Below are 21,293 nucleotides of genomic sequence, written 5' to 3'. Positions count from 1 at the left end.
ATTTAGTAGCTGTATCCATCCAAAAATCTGCCTTAACCGATAGATTATCTAATAATGTGCATCGTCTCGCACCATATTTGTGCGAGCTGCTTGGAGACCACCCCTCGCTCTCTCATCCTCTAGCCCGTTCAATCTTTGCCTCTTACGTCCTTTCCCCAACACATAGTATCCTCCCCGCTCTTCCCTGAGAACGCTCAGATGAAAGGAGAACCACGTGCGTTCTTCGTGTTCATGTTAGGATTCTCTATGCAGTGATGAAAAGGGTTGAGTCGTCCCTAAGATGTGGTGGAAGAAATGTCAGGGCCATAGGCTTGAAAATGTCCTATGACGCCACGAGAATTGGCATGGACACCGTTATCTCAGGGACACAAAATGTCAAGGGACTTACAGGAAATGGTACATGCACTTTCCAGATGTTGCCTACTCCGGCTAGCATTTAGGATTAAAACAATAATCAGTTATATAATGGTTGATTGCTCCAGCAGTTTTTGTAGGTTTCACTAAAAGGAGGGGGGATGGAAATAATTTCAGATATACCCAGTATTATCGCCAGATTCGCCAATATGCGAAATATAAAAATTAGATAATAGATAGCAACAACGAAGAATTTTGTTTAAACCGCTGTCTTATTATATTAGGTTAATTTCGAAATTCCATTGTGATTTCCATTTAATCTCGTTCCACTTTAAATATATTAATGTGATGAATTTACATGAATTTTTTTTACGAAGATTAAGTAGATTGATAATGGTTTGGTGACCGCAAAACCACGCTTTTCAGTTGGCAGTTTTAGAGCAGTCGATGAAAACCCAATATTACATGACTGTGATGGTTTCCCTAACCCTCTCTCTCTCTCTCTCTCCTTGCCTTCGAAGAGCACTCTTTGTCTTTTCTAACTTTATGGTCGCGACAGCTGCTTCTGGGACGTGGCGGTCACCTAGCGAGGCAACGTGTTTATCTTTGCGTAGCCCTCTTCTCCCAAGCGTAGCTATCTCCACTTCAGAGGTGGAGACGGGTGAGCGCGACTTCAGGACAAGAGTGTGTCGTAGATGCAATGAGCCACAGGCCAGATAGGAGTGTCTTTACCTTCCCCGCCGTCTGTAGTACAGGGCGTACAGCCGTCTGTAGGCTCCACCTACCAACGCCCCAAAGAGTGACTTCTTCGAGGAACAACAGACAATGCCTCTGGTGACATAAGCAATTATTTCTGGATGGCTGCATATGATAAATTTACGACTTCCTCCATCTACTTGGTAATTTCATTGTCCATGCAGTAACACTCCGTGCAGATAAAACCTATTTGTTCAGGTGGTAGTAGTAGTAGTTTTTAGTCTGAATGCAAATTACACATAATATTTATTCTAAAATACACTCAAAATGAATTGAAATTACTACTCCAGAATTTTTTATTTTCAGAATTGTCCCTAAATGACCCTTTAGCTCAGTTCCTATGCACAAAAATTCTACATCTAAACTCAAAGAAACAGTACGAAAATATTTATATCAAATTGACAAAGTCTTCCAGTGAAAAACACCAAAACAAATTGTTCAGATCACTCGTATTTTATTTAAAAATATTTCCACTCAATTTTTAGCTGAATTATTTTTCAAATTGGAATCCTAAACTCTGGATTTATCCAAGACATTACCGCAAAAGAAGTTCATTCGTGGATAAGGTACATTGGGAATAGATTGCATATAATACATGCATATTATATATTAAATAGCATGCGCGTAAGCATCCTTGGTTCCTTAGAGACCAAATGGTAATTTAAAAAAAAATATAAAACACTCAGTGAACAAAGTTTATGAGCATTCATTTATCTATAATGACTTAATACACTATCTTAGATTAAAATCAACTGGGTTGCAGTTGAATCGTTTAAATGTTTTTTTTTTCGACCATTAATAAGCTCAATGTTTCGAAGATACAATTTCATCATGAAATAAGTGGAAATTTGCGCGTCCTGCCCTGCAAACAATTATAGCTCAATTGGAATACGGTTTTAAAAACTGAGGTGGCAAATTATTATTTTTGGTATTCTACTTCTATTCATGGTAGTTTTTGGATAAACGCAGGCTAAATATCGCTAAACTTTTTCCTTGGTTCCGTCTTAATTGAGATACCCTGACACCCCAAAGCTACGTTACATTGTTGATCTATTCCGCATACTTTCTACCTCCTTCCAATTACCCCCCATATTCCTATCCATCTCCTCTTACTTCCTCCACTGTATAACATCAGCCCCCCTCCATCAGTCTACAACATTACATTACCAATCAAAAAGCTCTGCATCCATTTTTCCTGCCTCTTTTGGATTTATCCCAACCATCGCCTCTCCTCCTCTACCATTTTAGCACTCCCTTAATAGTTTTCCTTTCTGTCCACTTCACCTTGTCTATCCTTCATCCTTCGGTTAAGGTAGGTTTTTGGATGGACAGCTACTACATAAATATTTTCTGCCTCCTAACAAAACACAAAATCTAGTCTCATACTCTAAATCAGGTCCCTCTTCATCTCTGAGTACTTTCTTCCTCCCTTCATCCCGTCCAACATCCCTATCCTGTTCCTTCCCTTTCCTCGTTTGTCTAACATTCTCCCCTCTATTACAGTCTTCAACAACCCACTGCCAGTCAATATCCCCTTCATCCACTTTTCCTGCCTCCATAGGATTTCTCCCGAAAAACCCCTCGCTTCGCCCACCATACCAAGTACTTCCTCATTTGTTTTCTTCTCTGTCCATTACACCTTCTCCATTCTTCTCACACCCACATTTCAAAAGCCTCCAATCTACGCCCATCATCCTGCTTTAATGACCATGTTTCCGCGCCGTACAAAACTATGCTCCATATCAAAGTCTAAATGGGCCTTTTCATAGCATCCTTACTCAACGTCTCTGTCATCAATTCTCTCTTCCTTGTGAAAGCTTCTTTTCCTTAGGCAATTATTCTCCGTGCGTCCAAAATACTTTGGCCATTTTGGTCAGAAACACTTCCAAGTACGTTATCTTTTCCTTCTGATTTAACATTAGCCCTCCTATTTTAATAAATGGCTTAGCCTTTTTCTTCCTAGAAAAATACCTAACATTTGTTTGATTTTCTTTATTATCATTCTATCGCACTGAATTTCCAATGGCCTCAGCAATGTTTGTGATCCATTGGCTGACTGAAAAACTAAAGCTTGATAATCAGCAAACATAACTGTTTTAATGATTTCACCACTGAATTTCATTCCTCTCCCCAGTTCTTTTCATGAAAATCTTTCTGGTATATATTGAAAATCAAAGGTGACAATGGACACGCCAGTCTAACTTCTCTTACTGAAACTGCGCATTCGGACTCTTCGTCCCCCACTCAAACCTGAGCAGTCAGAGACATGCACAGGTTGCGGATGAGTCTCCTTTTCCTCTAATCTACTCTTTTTTTCTGCTTAACATTCAAATATTCCAGCCAATTTAGTCTATCAAACGCCTTTTCGAAATCCATAAAACAGGCAAATATTTTGATCACACTCTATATTCATCTCTATCGGTGGCATTACTGCGATGGCAACTCTCCTCTTCTTGAACGCAAACTGACCATCTCCTAAGTAATCATTTGCCTTGCTCTCCATCCTTTAATTGATGATCTTGAGAACCACTTTCGCTGCGTGCTTAAATGAACTTATTGTTCTTCCGTCCTCCAACGCCTTTACCTTTTTTGGAATATTAATTCAAACTAATCTGGGCGTTGGTTGCGGTAGCCCAGGGGTAGAGCGTTGGACTGATGTCCTATAAGCCCGGGTTCGATTCCCGGGAAAGTCTCTCTGGGCACCAGCAGCCAAGTTGTACTGTATGATTTTTCGGGTACCAGATCTTCCTGGGAAACCATAACCGGCACGGGAAAGGAACTGGACACCCTACCCTGATGTGTGAGTTTCACACGCCGTTGGGCTTAGTACTCGATGAATTCCACCATTACCTACCAAACCGACTTTCGGGTTGATGACTTTGTTCATGAATATGTATGATTATTCACGTATTTGCACAAAAGTAAATATAAGGTTGGTAACAAGCGTGGTGATGACATATAGAACTTAGAAACACAAAATAAATAGGCATTCAAGTTTTGGTGTTATAATGTTTCGGTAGTACCTTCATAAAAGGTTTTCATTCTTTCTCAAGTTACACATTTATTCGTATTAGATCCAGGAAAAATATACATTTATTAGGGTTATAACACACATTTATCTGAATAAACGAGAGATTACAAATAAAATTTTCGACCTGGTGACTCATGTCCTTCCGTTTTCACGTGCCTGAGGGCGTTACCGCTACTCGGGTGACAAAATAATAGATGCAGGAAGGAACAATGGCCACTGGTCGATATCTTATCCACCATATGGAATCGCCGCTATAGGAGCAAGGCAGTAGGTAAGGAAATTAAATGAAGAATTACAGGAAATGGGGACGTTGTTGTTTAATTCATCCCCGGCGAAGGTGTACTCTTCTACGTTTTCCCTTTCAAATCCAAGATGCGGACATTCACATCACCTTCACGATGGACGTGCATGCATCAGCAATCGATTTGCGATCGGACCAATGGAGGAAACGAATAGAACGCACTCCATAGCAGCCGCACGAAAAAGTGGAATGGCTTTTTTACGCTGACAACCGCATAACAAAGACTGTTCAATATATCGACACCATTGGCGGATTTTTCGTGGATTTTACGTTGTTTTCTCCGTTTAAGGAATGCATGTTTAGATGATAAAATTAGGAAATAGGTCCATTGAAGAATCATTAGTCCTAAAGAGTAAATCCTTCTTTTTTGGATATATTTCTTCCCCACATTAAAGGAAAATTTGGCGTGTCCACATCAAAGATACACACCGAAGTCGAGGGTATGGAGTCTTATTAAATTGCTCATTTCAATGAGGGTCCTTTGTCCTGCGTTGACCATGCATGAAACCTAACGTGTTTCTAGCAGGGTATTACTCTGTTCAGTGACCTGTATTACCCATAAGCCCTCTACCGGATGGATGCGAAAAACTTTCGAAACTGACACATTTCGAGTCGATATGATAACAGTTTTGGTGTGGGAAGACGTAGATGAGATTTACAACTTGAATGATATTTTCGTTTAAATAGCACGGAGGGTTTTAGTAATGCAATCATAGAGATGCTGTTATTTTAAATTATACTACGAAAGTGAAAGAAAATTTGGACAAATTGTCAAAACTGACGATAGTGTCGATATTTTTAATATTCCCATTGGTATCATTATTACTATACGTATATCGACAAGATGTCCATAGAAAATATCTTTCATACGTATCCATATAAACAGCATAAATAATATTCAGATATCAATACACGCACATTTCCAGCTTATGATCATAGATGATAAGATGATTCCATTGATATGAGTCGAATGGTTCAGAAGACGATTGAGTCAATATGAAAAAATGGAAGATGTTGGTAACGAGATAATACAATTTATTTTTCCACATGCATTTATTCTTATTTTAGCATTGTTTTCTATGTGTATTTACTGTTTTTTTACATCGTAGATATTCAGTTCAAGGCATATTTTTTATGCACACAAACTGATCACGTCTCCTTTGTTTACACCCACCTAACAAGACAAAGCCTGATACCTGGCACTTCATTAAACTGGTCTCCAATTTCAGTAATAACTAAACCACATAAAACCATAATTATGCATCCTACTGAGGAAACCTTGATCGTTTGCAAACCTGCTTTTATGAATCTCCGCCGTACCTTTTTTCAGTTTTTCTAATTCCACATTTACCCTTTACTCGATATGACATTACTGAAGATGTGGCTAATGCGACGATGGAGAAGCATTCTTATTCTTCAACATACATGACTGAGTAACCGGATACAAGTATGGAATTATCGATACTGACGATGGAGCATTGTGTCTATAGTTTTATATATTTACTCGTTATTATTCGTTAAAAGCGATGGTTTGAGCAAATATTAATTTTGAAATATCGCCGCTACCACTTAATTCTCATGCACCGAGGGATAATATTGAAAAATGAATATCACACAACTCAACCAGTGTCTCTTCTCCCTTAACTACTTTTTGATTTTGAAATTCTTCTTTCTAGGAGAGGCCCTCATTTTCATCTTAGTATTTTTCTCCCAATATTCTCTCAATAATGATATCTCCGTGTAGTTACCAGTCATTCTGTGGAGCGAACTGACACTTATTGGGCATATTAGGAAGTCAGTGTATTCGATTGTCACTTGTGGGTTCAGATTGAGCGAATCTAATGCAGGAGCAAATTGAATGCAGTAACGCCACTTGCCACACATATTCGATACGACAGATTTTACATAAATGGTCTTGAGAACGCTTGCTTTTTGGGCCATTTGTAAAGCCCTTTTCAATGCATGACTTCTGGTTTTTCTTCTTCGAAAAATATTCCAAGCACGTGACAACAACCACGCTATGGAAACCGTATAGTTTGATAAACTTTGTTTGTCCTAAATAGTTTTCCATTTTCTTTTCCTATCATTATAAATCATTATTAACAGCTTCTGGGACCAAACGATAAGGATTTCCTTACAAGATAAATTCACTGAGTGAGAGAGAGAGGCTTCACATGTAGGTCTACAGTCAAATATAGATTTTCTTCCTCTAAATGCCTGGTGAAATTAAAACAGTCGTAGTTTTTATTAAATTATCATAATTACTCATGCTTGAAGTTTTTATAGGCTATTGGGATTTTATTCGTCTCTTTGCTCGTGTGAGACACAATATGGCTTGTAACAATATGACCTGCAGGGATTTTCGCGTAGGAATCAATGATGCAAAAATGATATTAATACAAATAACTTATAATATATTTCATGGATATGAAACTCGATTCTTTGAGTAAATATTCTACATGAGAAATGGGGGATTGAAATTAGTGAACTCCGATGTTTCTAGATATTTCCCCAAGGGAAAGGAGGGAGCAAATTATTTAACTCCGATATTTCTACAAGCGAAATAATTTCTATCATATTTTCATAGCTTCAGACTTCCGTCTTCAGAACCTTCAGAAGTCTTTAGCAGGTGGGCTCCTGAGGGTTACATTTTTATTAGGGTACTAAGGTAGGATTAATGGCATCAGATCTCGTTATAACCCGGAACCCTTACGTCTTCTGCGCGTGATGTGGTGGACTTGTATTTTGGGCGTGAGAAGTAAACGTTTATGTCTGGGTATATCAGTCTTAGTGGTTTTCCGTAGATTCATTGTTGTCCATGTTAGTCCCACTCTGGGGGAACAGAAAACCCAGCTAACGTAGAATGTCCACTTGAACCTAGCGTCAGACATTATTGATATTCTCCATGGTATTCTACCGGTTAAAGTAGTTTTCTGATAGACACATCCTGTACAAATATGTTTCCTTGCATCTCCTAACCAAGATCACAACCTGATATCGGGCACTACAATAAGTGCCTCTTAAACTCCGTATACTTCCTACCTCCCTTCATTCCATCTACATGGCTATCCTATTCCTACCTCTTCCTAGTTTGCCTGAAGTTTACCCCTCTATAACAATCTTCAGCATCCCACTATCAATTAAACGTTCTGAATTTAAATAAATCCTTTCTTGGGGAAAAAAGAGGCACAACTATTTCTTTATTTCTATGAATTTTAATTCGAACGAATATAGCGATTACTTGAAAGTACTCGAGGAATCATTCTTCCGACATTTACTGCAGTTGTCATATATTTAATTAGTTTATATGAATTCCTTTTGAAAATGTGCTTGAAGACGATGATATAAACGCATAAAAATATCTACCTGGAATAAATAAAGTTATTTGACATAATTATCATAGAAATTTGCAGAAGAAAAGAATGCAAAGCTAGCGGCTATCGTTTTAAAATATTCTTACAAACTCATTATGCAAATAAATAAATAAATGTACATCGAAATGTATATTTTTCTAGGGGGCATGGCTTATATATATATATATAATCCCCTGAAATATCCCCTGAAATATCCCCTGAAACAACGTAGCATTTAATATTTCTTTACAAAATTTCGATAAATTGATCTCTTAATTAATAAACAATGTAATTCTACGGGGTAGATATTGAATTTAAATACGCAGATGTGCACCATTTCGAAAATGATTTAGATATGGAAGAGCACTTTTCTCGGAAAATATCGAAACGTTGTAAGAAAAAAGGATACCTGCAATTCATTAAACCCAGACCTCATAGCTTAAGGGCAGCTCTAAAGTATTCAAGTTCAATTTTTAAGGTCGTCAATGGTAACGGCAGAATGAACTCACCGCTACTTCATCGCCCCAAATTTTAATGTTTTCAGGTAGAATATTATATCGCTGACCACTCTCCATTAGCGATCTCAGTCCCTGGAATTTTTATGACTGACATGAGCAAATAAACAGAGCTAATGTATGGAATTATGCAGGATCGAAAAGAATTGACCCGAAGGTGAACTTAATTTTTGCAGTCAAAGTCCCGATTTGCTGAATTTAGTGCCGTTGCCAATCCAAGGAAATGGAAATATAAATACATGCTTTTTCGATAAAAATCTAAAAATGACTTTTAGGGAAAGATGGGTTCCACAAAATCGTATTTTTGACGCTAGATTTTGGGAAGCGTAGTAATAACATAAATTTCTAAAAAGGCAAAAAAATAAATGTTAAAAAAATTAATTAGCTCTAGAAGAGCTCAGGAATGAAAATGAGTTTTTAAACTTTTATAAAGGAGTATAATATATTACACATACAAAATATATCCATCAAGAGTAGGCTCCTGTTCACTAGGAACCGAAGTCATTGAGTGGTGGAATGAAATATTCAAAAGATGGGCTGAATATTTCAATGAATTGCTCAATAAGGTAGTAGATCAACAGTATTCGGTCCAACGGTATCAACGGTTGCCGGGCAAACAGGTCTTGAAACAGGTAGGCTCAGCGTGAAGAGACAAGAATATCTATTAAATAAATTCTATAATATGGCAGCTTTTGTCACTGGCCTTTGACTTGGACGAAGTCCAGCAACGATTTGCCACTGTGAGAACTAGCATTGGCACAGCGAGCGAGGAAATTAAGAGATGTAATCAAAAAGATATTCCTTTGATAAGTTGCTCAGTATGACACCAACTTTATGCTACACATTAAACAATTGACGCCAAAAGCATGGCTTCTCATGCTCCACGTCACTGCGGCAATCATGGCATCAAACGGTAAGCAGATCTGACGTTACTTCAAGGAAAAAATGAGGAATCTTGGCTTGCGATCAAATCTTATTTCCTGGTTGACACTGGGCTGGAGTCATCCACCTTGATAATTCCTGCTTCACATTACTCCATCTTGCTGTAGCCTAACAAGTCCTGCCGAAAGAAAAAAGCCAACGGGTTTGCAATTGAGAACATGCATTTAAAATGGATGGTTGATTTCCAGTTTCGCTTGATTTGAAAATATAATGAAATATAAAGTCTTCTCTTTTTCGTTTCCAATGATTTGGATCTGCATAAGAAAACTGATGCGCACTTCCTCGTCTTTTTTTCTTTCTCTCTGCATCTCTCAAATCATATTTCTCCATTCCCACATTTCTAATACCTAGGATCATCGCCAATGCGTATTTTTTTCTTTAATGTCCATTTTTCCGTGTCGCACAAAACCGCGCTCCATATCAAAGTTTTGACGAGCCTATTCCCAATATACTAACTCAACGTCCCTGGCATCAATTCCATCCCCCTTACGAAAGCTTCTTCGCCTAACGCAATTCTTTTCCTTACGTCCCTACTTCTTTGACTATTTTTCTCCTAAAACATTTCCGCGATAAGTTAACGTTCCACGAGCTCATGTTTATGAACTCCTATTTTAATATTTAACATACCTTTCATCTTGCTCTAAAACTGAATTAAGATCGGAGGGATAAAGTTTCTGACTCAAAATTTGGGCACAAATCAAAAAGCATTATACAGGATAAATAACGACGATGGGAAGTGATAAGCAAGGATACGGAATTGACCGAATTGTGTCAACATAACCGCTTATGATAATTTAAAAAGGTTTATAATGGAGGAGTGGATAACGCTGGATAAGGGTAAAGAGTGGATAGGTATTAGATAAACCAGGTTCCGGTGTTTAAATCATTAGTTATTCAGATAATTTCCGGCTCATATGCAAAAACGATATCATATGAGTAGAACCGGAGAGATATGGGATGAAGGCAAAATGAGACAGAAGGAATATAATTGTCGAGGAACAGATTGCATCAAGTGTTCAAAAGCGGATATAATTGAGCTTGATCATGAATGAGCTGAAGTAATAGGCATAGAACTTTTCGACAATACATATTAAAACGGGTAATTCAAAATTATAATATGATCGATAATAGAATTTCTATATAATAGAAAGGTTTAAGAAAAGAAAGTAAGGTAATACTGGGTCACCTTAAGGGTGGCGACAAATGGGATTGAAACATATGTTTTATATAATGAGGACGAGATTTAATTGGAAGATCTGGATGAATAGGGAACTGATTAAAAACCAAGATAAATACAGAAGAAAACGAGGGAAGAAACTTTAGAATTGGGGGTTGGGGGATAAATGGTTATAAGGGTGGAAACTTGAGACGGAAAAAGGAATGGAATTTGGGAAACAGTAAGCTTAGAGCTGCTAAAGATGACACAATTTTAGACTCCAAAGAAAGAGGTTCAACGAGATTCCATTTGGAACAGCAGGAGTATTGTATAAATTTTGAATGCGTGGAAAAGACAATGCGCGCAATAAATTATGATACTACTGTTTCCAAGGGTGTCTCCAATGGCTTTGGGAATCCTGTTCATAGCCGTAGTGAAAAACCCGCCGTTTTGAAAGCGGCTAAAGAAAATGATTCAATTGGATGAAACCTGGAAATGCTAGAAGATATCAGACGAATGCTTACAAGTTCGAAGAATTAGAATAATATATTCGTTACTGAGAGTAGAATAAAAGACGTGAGTGGGCTTAAAACATGTTAGCACTCCTAATTAATACAAGGCGTAAATAGATGCACCGTATGAAGTACCGAGCTTGTATGCCTGCCCCTACAGGGATAGGTGTTTTCAATACAAAAACTGGCGTCATTTAGTGCACACTATACCATATGTGGTTCGCTGCAAGCTAACACCAGGGTGTTTGGCAGGGGGTGATTACACAATGGACTACGTTTTGCACAAAACACCTGTCCCCTCTAGTGCGGTCAAGTGATGTTTTTCTTAGGCGTCACCTCACTCACGACCTCTCCTGGGTTATTCATACACGGAGTAAAAATAGGCTAGCTAGAAAAAATAATGGCGTTAATTAGAAGTATATTAGAGAAATATGATGATTACGTTAAAGAGCAATGTTATCTTTTGACAGTTATTCCTCAGTCAGAATATACTACTAGTAAATGGGATCCTCATGAAGTTGGGTTGATTGTCAAGTGAAATCGCGCACAGCTTAGAGTAATTAGATTTGTAAAACAATATTGAGATAAAATGAGCAGAGCATCAAGATTATTAGAGAAAATAAGTAGGGAATCACCCACGAAGGTTAAATTGCAGATTACATGTCTCCCATAAATTAGAAGGATGTCTCTTTAGCGATTATGCCGAAAACTTATTATTGTCGTAGAGCCCCATCGTGCTACGGTAGGAGAGATCACGCAAATAAAATTAGAGAGATAAAGTGTAGATTACAGAGATTTGAGATATCACTTATCCCATTAACGTAAAGGGATCAGAATAACTTTGCCCGACCGTGTAACGAGGGAAAATTATTTTGTGTCAGAAGTAGTATGGTGTGTATTCACCCCCTGCCACACACCCTGGCGGTGGCTTGCTGGGGTACCATACGTGTGTATGTAAACATTCTGATCCCTTGTCGTTCCTATAGAAAATTAAATCTTAAATCTATGAGTTCGATACACAATAAATCGCTCTAACTTTATGCATTTGATCTATTCTACCCTATCACGATAGGGTTGAAGAGATGAGCGAGTGTAAAAGAAGATCATGTTTTCTCCAATTACGAGGGTAATACTAATTGAGTGACATGCGCGGAGTTTGTGTTACCTATGTGAACAATGTGCTCTCACGGGTACGACGGCTGAAAAAAAGCTGAACTTCGTCTGACACTGACCTTAAGAAGCCACGGACCAGCCGGATTTTCAAGTGGGTAACGGGAATCCCAGGAATAACGTTCTCGACGGGCATGCAACCATGGCGTCGAGGCTATAAAAATTAATGTACTTCTTCGGGGAGGCAATTTAGAGATTGAAGCAGATATTTTAAATTACTCGCGATAGTAATTATTCAGAAAAGAAATGGGAAAATTAATAAATTTGAGGAACCTCATGCTATTTCTTCCTAAAGCAGATTTTTAGGAATCAATTCGGACATTGCACCTTTTAACACCCCTCCCACCCGCTTCCAAACCAACATTCCATTCCGAATATTCCTATGAACATGGAAACTTCATGTGATTAAACTAAAAATTAAAACTGAAACATGATTGAGACGATAAATTTGGCAAAATCAAATAAATCAATGGGCAAAATTCATCATACTGGAAATGAGAACAATGAAGTATAAGCAAAACGAGACATCAGAGCCTAATACGCGAATCTGAACTTTCAAATTCGCATTGCTCCTTGCACTACTCTGCCGGATTCAGTTACTGCAGAATAAACCTTAGGATATTTGATTTTCAGTATCCACCATCGGTATGAAATAAAAACGACTTTGGATGAATATACCAGAGTAATAACAAGTATCGAAAAATGAACAAATATCGAAGATATGGTGATGTAGTCCAAAACGGAAGCCCAAACCTATTCATTTGTGAGCCGGATCCCGCAGCGTGGATCAGCTGATCTCTCTAAAACTTCCGGGTTCTCAACTCGATCGTTGGCTAGAATGGAAAACAGATTCTCTAGCAATCCTCCTGCCGTCTTTAGGTCAAAGGTTATCCTATTAAGTCAGCGGTCGCGGTCATAAGCCGGAAGTAATGCAGGAGTCAAAGCAATGAAAGGGTCAATCGCATATCTATGCTATTACCCATATCGTAACCATGGCTGTGGAGGCTGATGAAAAAAGTGAAATGTTTGCAAATGGAAGGCAAGCGAAGAAGTCTAGGCGTGGCATGACCGTTCAGAGTATTCAAAAAGGGCATTAAAGGTGGCCATGGGACATATTAATAGTTGTATCACGCGGGCAAATTTAATGCCACACTGTGTGATAGAACGTCTGATATGAGAATAGCTATATGAACAATTATTTTAATTATAATATTAATAAGATGACTAGAAGCACATATATTGAAGATGTGAAAATTATGAACGTCATTAAAAAATTGAAGGTAGTACAACTGACTGATTTATTGAGAAATCGCAGAACATAATAGAAATAATAGAAACCCACAGAAATGAAAGTAATTCCAGGTAATTTAAAAAAGATATTTGACCAGAATAAGTTAAAGTAACGAATAAAATATATACAAAATACGTAAGCAAAGTGAATTCCTTATTTCTAAAGAATTAAAGTTAATTGTAAAGAAACAGTTGTTGAAAATTCGTTTCACTCAAGCTATCAGGGCGATAATTACATGCTACATTTCATTATTTAGAACGAACAGAGCACCCAATCCGTCTTCCCACCATCAAATCCAGTCTTATTTGACTCTTCCGCCGAACACGTTTTTCATCTAGAAGATTATCTTCACCTTTTCCTCAAATCTTACATCAACAGCAGCACCTAACCTTTAGCCACAATCTACGTGGATTAACTTTCTACTTTTGTCCGTGTGATAGGACGACAAAATTAATTAAGTTGCTTGTGAGTTGGCAAAGATGATTTCGATTAGAGAAAGTTTTGAACAAAGTTTTATCAAGTGAAACGGCCTTAAGTGGTATTGGAATCTTAAAGACTGGGATAAAGGAAAACGTTATATAAACGATGTGCTGTTAAAAGGAATGAAATGAATGTGGGAATGAAAGAAACGAGGAAGGAATGCAAATACGTTTACAGTATGTGTGGAGGTTTAGTATTTCAGCATAATCGCTAAAGAGAATTCCTTCCAATTTACGTAAGAAATTTAACCTACACTTTAAATTCTCTCCGTGAGTACTTCTAACCTAACTCCTCTTAACATTTTTGATACGCTACTCAGGTTATCATAACAACGTTTTATAAATCCAGCCCCTCTTCACCGCACGCGATCAAATTCGACAATCAAAGCAACTTCATGAGGAACTCATTAACTACCGGCGTATTCTAAATTAGGCCAACGTAGCGAAAGATAACATTAGTCTTTAACCTTTCCGTCACATTTACCACAGGATGGCCTATTTTAATGAAAGTTTTAAATTATTCATTCAGTTTTATGTTAAGTGGGGCTTAGGAAAACTTCAGTACCTAGGAAATGGATTAATTAATACCAATATTTACCGGAATTTTACTTATAATACTCGCAATTATTTCCCGTTCATTTCATTAATTGACCAAATCATCCTTTCATCACATTGACTATAATTTTGTATGCCAGGTAAATCAGCCCCATTATATTATCTATAACAATAAGGTGGAGAAAATATCGACATGGGATTGATATATAAGAATAATGCATAGCCCAACTTCTCCTGAGCCGGTAGATGCTAATGGTGATTTTAGTTGCCACAATCCCTAGTTTGGAGTCACCATACATATAGTGTGCAATACGGAAGAGTACCAAACATTACATATTTTCCACATGTTTTCGAACATGCAGAAGGGAAACTTTCACTAAAAATATATGTCTTATGAGTTTTCGCTGTTAGTTACATCTGTAAATAAGTAAGTAAGCTTGTAACTCATTATTCCCCAGCTTCATAAACCGTAAATATCCCTTTCCTATCGAGAGTTCAGACAAAAACCAAGTCGCCATGGTGCGCAACCTTCAAACATCCACGCTGACCATGCGTGACGCCACCGTCGTGATGTTGGATGGCTAGTTACGGTAACTATAATTGTAAACGGCAGGCTTAAGACTCATGGCGATTTGGTGAAGCATTCACGAGTTGAGAATTTGACTTGCCGATCATTGCTCACGACCAGCAGATCGAGGTAAAAAAAAATGATGAAAGACAGCCGCCTCTCAAAACTCCTCCTGTTTAGATATGCGATGTCCGTTCTAGTTCTAAAGTCTCCTTTATATTTTTTCGGACAAACTACTTAGGCCAGAAAGTTGGAACTTCTGCTATACTTCAAACATGTAGACGCGCACATTTTTCACAAGGTCGATGCCATGGTCGCCAGGGACGCTTCTGCAGGCATCCCATTTGCACATTGGAAAAACCGGCTGTTCCCTGGCCGAAACCTCTTTGGGCCACCCAATTGTGAGGAAGTATGGTCTAAGGGTTTATTTTTTTACCTTTTAACAGCAGCCGTTCAGAAGTTCTTCGATTACTTTGTACTAAAGACAGGCGATCAGAAAAACTGTATCTGACTGCGCTGGGCGGGGGGGGGGATATTTTCCTTCTCATTCTAAGTCGCCTTGTATGTTGAAATTATCTCATTTAACCTTGGCTATTGTATTTTTCAATAACAGCTCCTAACGCATAGTGGTGCATCTAATTTACGTTGGTCGTTCAGTAATTACGAAGAAAATGCAAGAGACGATTCTCTTCATATCGGAATAGGTGTTCTCTTAGTAAGCCTCATCTCTCACTATACTACCGTTAAAGTTTCAACTATATCCATTACGTGGCGTCCTTTTCATAGTCAATTGAAGTGAAAAACTTTTGCTTGTCCAGAAAAATGGAAAAGTAGTTTCCTGTGGTTACCAAATACTTAGTAGAAGTCAGGTTTTTAGGGTGCGTTGACAGCTATGATCATTTAGCTACAGTCAAGAATTTTTAACACCTAAATATCCTTTTAATAAATATATTAATAATTATTTAAAACTTATAGCCGTAAAAAATAGATACCACAACTATAGTTGTCCAAGTCCAGCTATAGTGCGGAAAGGGAAAACCTCCATCCCCCCACCACATTTTCCTTACTCCCTCTTCCAGCGAAAAATGAACCTGACTAATAGAGGACGTGAATATAAAAATAAGGAAACAATTAGTAAAATAGCACAGGTAATGAACGCATTCCAGCGTAAGAAAAGCCTTGGGAAAAAAAAGAGCTGGGTGCAACAACCTGGAATTAAGGAAGCACTTCATTAATATGCATAGATAAAGCGTACTTTTCTTTTGCAGGGAGGTATGTATTGTGACAAAAGAAAAAGAGAGAAGACTGGAAGCACTCCAAATGTGAAGCTATACACTAGAGCCATGAACGTTAAATGGACGGATCATTCAGCTAACGAGGCGGTTCTTCGGCGAATAGGGTAAGAGGAAAGGCAATAAAAAAACAAAGGATTAAAAGGTTTGCATAACCGGACACAATTTAGGACACGATGATCTGATGAAGGCAATCGCAGGCGGAAAAGTCAACACGAAAAGTTGTAGAACAATGGCCTGGGTGAACTATGACTATGGATTAGGGAAAAAGAGATATAACCGCGGAGAGATAAGTGAGTCCTACAGGAGACAAGGATTAGTGATAAAGAGCGATTGGTTCCCTTTAAAATTACAATAGGCGCTCGTATACATAAAAATGCCAGAGGTTTCAGAAAGATATCAACAAGACCATATAATGGATAGGAACTGATTAAGGAAAGAGTTATTAATGCGCACAGATATCAATGAGCGGATGTGGATTCAGGTGAAAATTAAGTGCAATTAAAACGTAAAGTGAGATTCAAGAGGATAAAACAGTTGAAAAAATTACCTTACAGCCACGCACCATACGAATGTTTTTACGCATTGTTTCCTCATCTGTAGTTCTATCTTCTTTGAACACAGCAGTTGTCTTTTCATTCTGAATGCTCTCTAGCTTGAGCTATTCTTGGTTTGATGCCTGTGGGACTTCTCCCGTCCCATGTGATGGTACTCCCGAGATAGGTAAACGAACTGTATACAGTTAATCTAATTTTTGTCCTTTCAGTGTGGCTACTGCACTCCGCTTCTCACTTCCACATATTAGGATTTTAATCTTCGTCTTTTATATGTTCATGTTGTACGAGTATATTTGTAGACCTTGATCCAATACGTTTAGTGACCTTTGAAGATCCTCCTAGTTTTCTGCTATCATTGCAATATCGTCGGCGAAGTGTAGCATGTTTATCTCTTCTCCATTGATCCTAATTCCGTTTAATCCGAATGCCTTATGCTTCTTCTATCGCCTCCTCCAGGTACATGTTGAACAATGCAGGTGAGAGGTTACACCCTTGTTAAACTCCTTTGTTAATTTTAGCCTCTATATGCCTTCCATCTCTCATTCGTATTGTGGCTACTTGCTTCTTGTGTAGCTGATAGATTATTCTTATGTCGATGTGATCTATTCCTAGTTTTTCCAGCAGTCAAAAATCTTGTTCCATTCCACATTTTCGAAGTATTTCTCCAAGTCCGCTAATACCACAGTTGATTGTTCACATGTATTATTTTCTCTATCATGATTCTCAGACTGTTCTTCCTAAAGCCAAATTGGTTTTACTATAGATTATCTTCAATTTTCCTTTCCATCATTTGATTTACCTGTACTATTCGCGTAAGTGTTTTTGTTTAATGTGACACGAGACTCAAGGTTCGGTGTTCCTCACATTTCTCTGTCCACGTCTTCTTTGGTATCGCCATCATTACATTCCTTTGAAAGTCTTCAGGAAGACTTCTGTCATTGTAGCTATTTTTGATTATTCCATACAAATTGTCCTCGACTTTGTTTCCGAGTGCCTTGATGATATCTCCGTCGATTTTGTCTTCTCCAGGAGCTTTGATTTTCATATAGTCTTTTACTGCTCAATCGAATTCCCTCCTCATTATGTATGGGCCCTGGTTTTCGTGATTCGTTTCACTCTTGTCCTTTAAAAGGTTTTCTTCCAGCGGCCTCGGACCTTGGTAGAGTTCATCGATGTGTTGCTTCCATCAATTGCCAATATCTTCACCCTCTATCAATATATCCCCGTTTACGACCCTGATGTTATTGTTTTTCATTTTCCTTTCTCCGAAATGTTTCTTAACCAGTTTTTATGCTGTGTCGGTATTCCCCTTCTTCATATTTTCGCTGATTTCCTCACAGCAACCTCCTATCCAATTCTCCATAGCTTTTTTGCATTCTCGGTTGACTTGGTTCTTAAGTATCTTGTACAGCCTTCCCTCATCATCATTACTGGTGTTCTGGTATTTTCTTCTTTCTACTATTAGTTCTCTTATCTCTGATCACCGTCGTGATCCATGGTTTCTTCGGGTCATCTCCCTTTCCCACCAGTTGCTCTTCTGCAACTTTAGCGATGGCCCTCTTCAGTTCACCCCATCTCTCTTCGGTGCTCCTTTCTCCTTCATCACCTAGGTTGCCCTCTATGTCCGTGACGAATCTTTCTATGTTGTCTTTTTCCACCAGCAATTTTGAGCCCCACCTTAGCTCTTGCAAGGTTCTCTTAAATTTCTTGTAGCGAAGTTGGCTCTCCATGATCACTAGGTTGTGATCGCTATTTATATCTGAACCAAAGTAGCTCTTGCACTGCTTAACCTGATTCTTGTATCTCCTTCTTACTAGTATGTGGTGTATTTCGTATCTTGTGATATCCCCTGGCATCTTACATGTGTACCTCCTTCATCGATGTTGTTCGAACAGGGTGTTAGCTAATAACATATTATTCTCATTTCAGAACTCAACTAGTCTTTCTCCTTCGGCGTTACGTTTTCTCAGCCCGAAATTTCCGACGCTTCCTCCTTCTTTTCCTACTCTTACGACTGCGTTCCAGTCTCCCATTAAGATGAGATTTTCTTTCCACTACACCTGTCCGAGAATATCTTCAATATCCTCGTACACTTCTTCCACTTCTTCTCTGTATGGCTAGATGTCGGCATGTATACTTGCACGATCGCGGTGTCCACGGGCTCTCCTTCCAGTTTCACCATCAGAATTCCATCGTTGTACGGCAATAATAGCTTTACTCTTCTGCCCAATTACTTTCTTCAGTATGATGCTAACGCCTGCGATCCTTCGGCGGTCTCCCAAGTATACAAATCTGCTCCCGTCCACTTGATCTCGCTAACTCCCGGGATATCTACATATACCCAGCCTCTCCATTTCTATCTTGGCGTTCTCCAGCTTTCCCCTGAGAATTTTACGTTCCATGCCCCTGGATGCAGGCATCTGTCTTTCCTGACCAATGCAGCCTTCCCCACCCGGATTTCCGATTGGGGGACTATTTTACCTCCGGAATATTTTACCGGGAAGGATGCCATTATGTAATAAATAGGTGGAGTGCAGGGGCTGCGCCTTCTCGGGAGACTAATGCGGTGGTTTCCCGTCCGCCGATTCCGTGAACTTCATTCTCGCCTGAACCTGTGTCTGTTTGATGCCGGACCGATCTCCTTGATCACCACCATCAATGTCTTCTGTTGAGAGCTGCTTCCTCGCTGCTGACCCCAGTAGTGGGGTCATTTTGTGTTGCGGGTAAAAGTTGCCAATCATTGGTCGATATTCTCCGATGAATAGCCAGAAAAATATTCTCCGTGTTATGAACCTACGACCCTCGGTATGTGAGCCACACGCGCTACCACTGGTCCCCCCTGTGGCTCTACCGGTCTACCACTGGTCGCCGTAAACATAGTAATAATAAAATATACATCAAATGTTTCCACGCACACCTTTTAAAAGGCATTGTGTAAATCAAAGAATTGCGAGAGATGGCGCGTATTTGCCAAGGATTTCATAAAGCTCGAAGAACTTGTTTTGGAGGATATGATTTTCAGCAAACATTTTATTTGCATTACTTCAAGTTTAAAGAATGGGAATACGTTGGTGGATATTATTTTTCTATCGAAGAATGTTCCTGAGTCATTAGGGAAACCATTCGAAGGAAGGAATTAAATAATTTGGCCTTTTTTTATCAGGCTGGTAATACTTTCGCCTTCTTCGGCTTTTTAATTAACTATCGACATATGCCCCTGGCCCCTTCTAGCATATAAACAAATTTCTTTCAGTCCCTCATTTAAACTTTTTCTCAATATTTTCCTTTTGATATTTGCTTTACGATTTCCGAAATTCCTTCCAGACATTCGATCTAGTTATCTTATAATTTTAAGTTATCTCATTCTCTTTGTCGCTAAGTACATCTTTCTGTTTAATTTTTATATTGGCTGTGACATAGCTTTCAACGTATTAAGAATTTTCTATCTTCCGCGTAGCACCATTTATGTTCCATGTCATCATTCCTTTATTTAATTGGATTGAACCTGTTGGCTGCTGAGGGTGTGATGTCAAGGAATGGATAAAGACAATCATGGAGAAGGAAAAGGTCACAGAATCAATTAGAAGATATAATTGTGGATATTCCTGGAAGGAAACATTTGATAATGACAGGGGATCGGAGCTCGACTGTAGGCAAAGAAAGAGATAGTATCAAGGTGAGAGACTACGGATTAGGAAAAAAAAATAACCGTGGGGATAAGATAAGTGAGTTCTACGGGAGACAAGGGTTAGTGATAAGGAGCAATTGGTTCCCTTTAAAACTACAATAGGAGCTCGTATATATGAAAATACAATAGGTTTCAGAAATATATCAACAAGACTATAAAAGAGACAGGCACTGATTAAGGAGAGGGTTATCAATACGTACAGATAACATTGAGCGGATGTGGATTCAGGAAAAAATTAAATGCAACTAAAGCGAAAGTGAGATTCAAGAGGATAAAACACGGCATTCGGTTGACAAAATTTGAATAGAGAACGATTAACCAGAACGACAAGGAAAAAGTATCAGCATCCTGCGAAAAAAACTATTTGTGAGAAAATGGAGACTGGCACAAAAGAAAAAATTTAGGAGCATACCAATACAGGGAAATGTATATAAAAGGATGTTAAATACTGAAATAGAGGGGAGGATGGTAGGCTTGCGAGGAAGGTGTAGGAAAAGGATAGGGATGTTTGAATAAATGAAGGGAGGAAGGAAGTATTTGGGAATTGAAGATGTGTTTATTGTATGTTAAATGTCACGTTGTCTTTTATTGAGAGGTGCATAAAAAATGTTACGCAGTTCAAACTTTGTCCATCCAAAATTTCCCTTAAAGAGTAGACAACCTAAAATGCTAATGATATCTAATAAGTGTATACATCACTTATAAGAATGATTTCTTTTAATGCAAAGAGAAATCAATGTAAGGTTTTTGGTTAAAGACACATGGAAACAGTT

The 21,293-nt window shown here is 38.4% G+C and overlaps 1 protein-coding gene across 1 annotated transcript; it reads right to left on the bottom strand.

Annotated features, from left to right (window-relative positions):
• Window positions 1–18,259: 18,259 nt before the first annotated feature.
• On the bottom strand, window positions 18,260–18,688 carry LOC139695294 (uncharacterized). Its single transcript, XM_071593992.1, has one exon. It carries the CDS (start codon window positions 18,686–18,688, stop codon window positions 18,260–18,262), a length of 429 nt encoding a protein of 142 aa, XP_071450093.1.
• Window positions 18,689–21,293: the final 2,605 nt, after the last annotated feature.

The sequence above is a fragment of the Hetaerina americana genome, unplaced genomic scaffold (genome assembly GCF_022747635.1).
Source record: "Hetaerina americana unplaced genomic scaffold, ioHetAmer1.1.p SCAF_6, whole genome shotgun sequence".
Classification (NCBI taxonomy): Eukaryota; Metazoa; Arthropoda; class Insecta; order Odonata; family Calopterygidae; genus Hetaerina; species Hetaerina americana.
The sequence above is the reverse complement of the archived record's forward strand: the minus strand, read 5'-3'. Positions and strand labels throughout refer to the sequence as shown.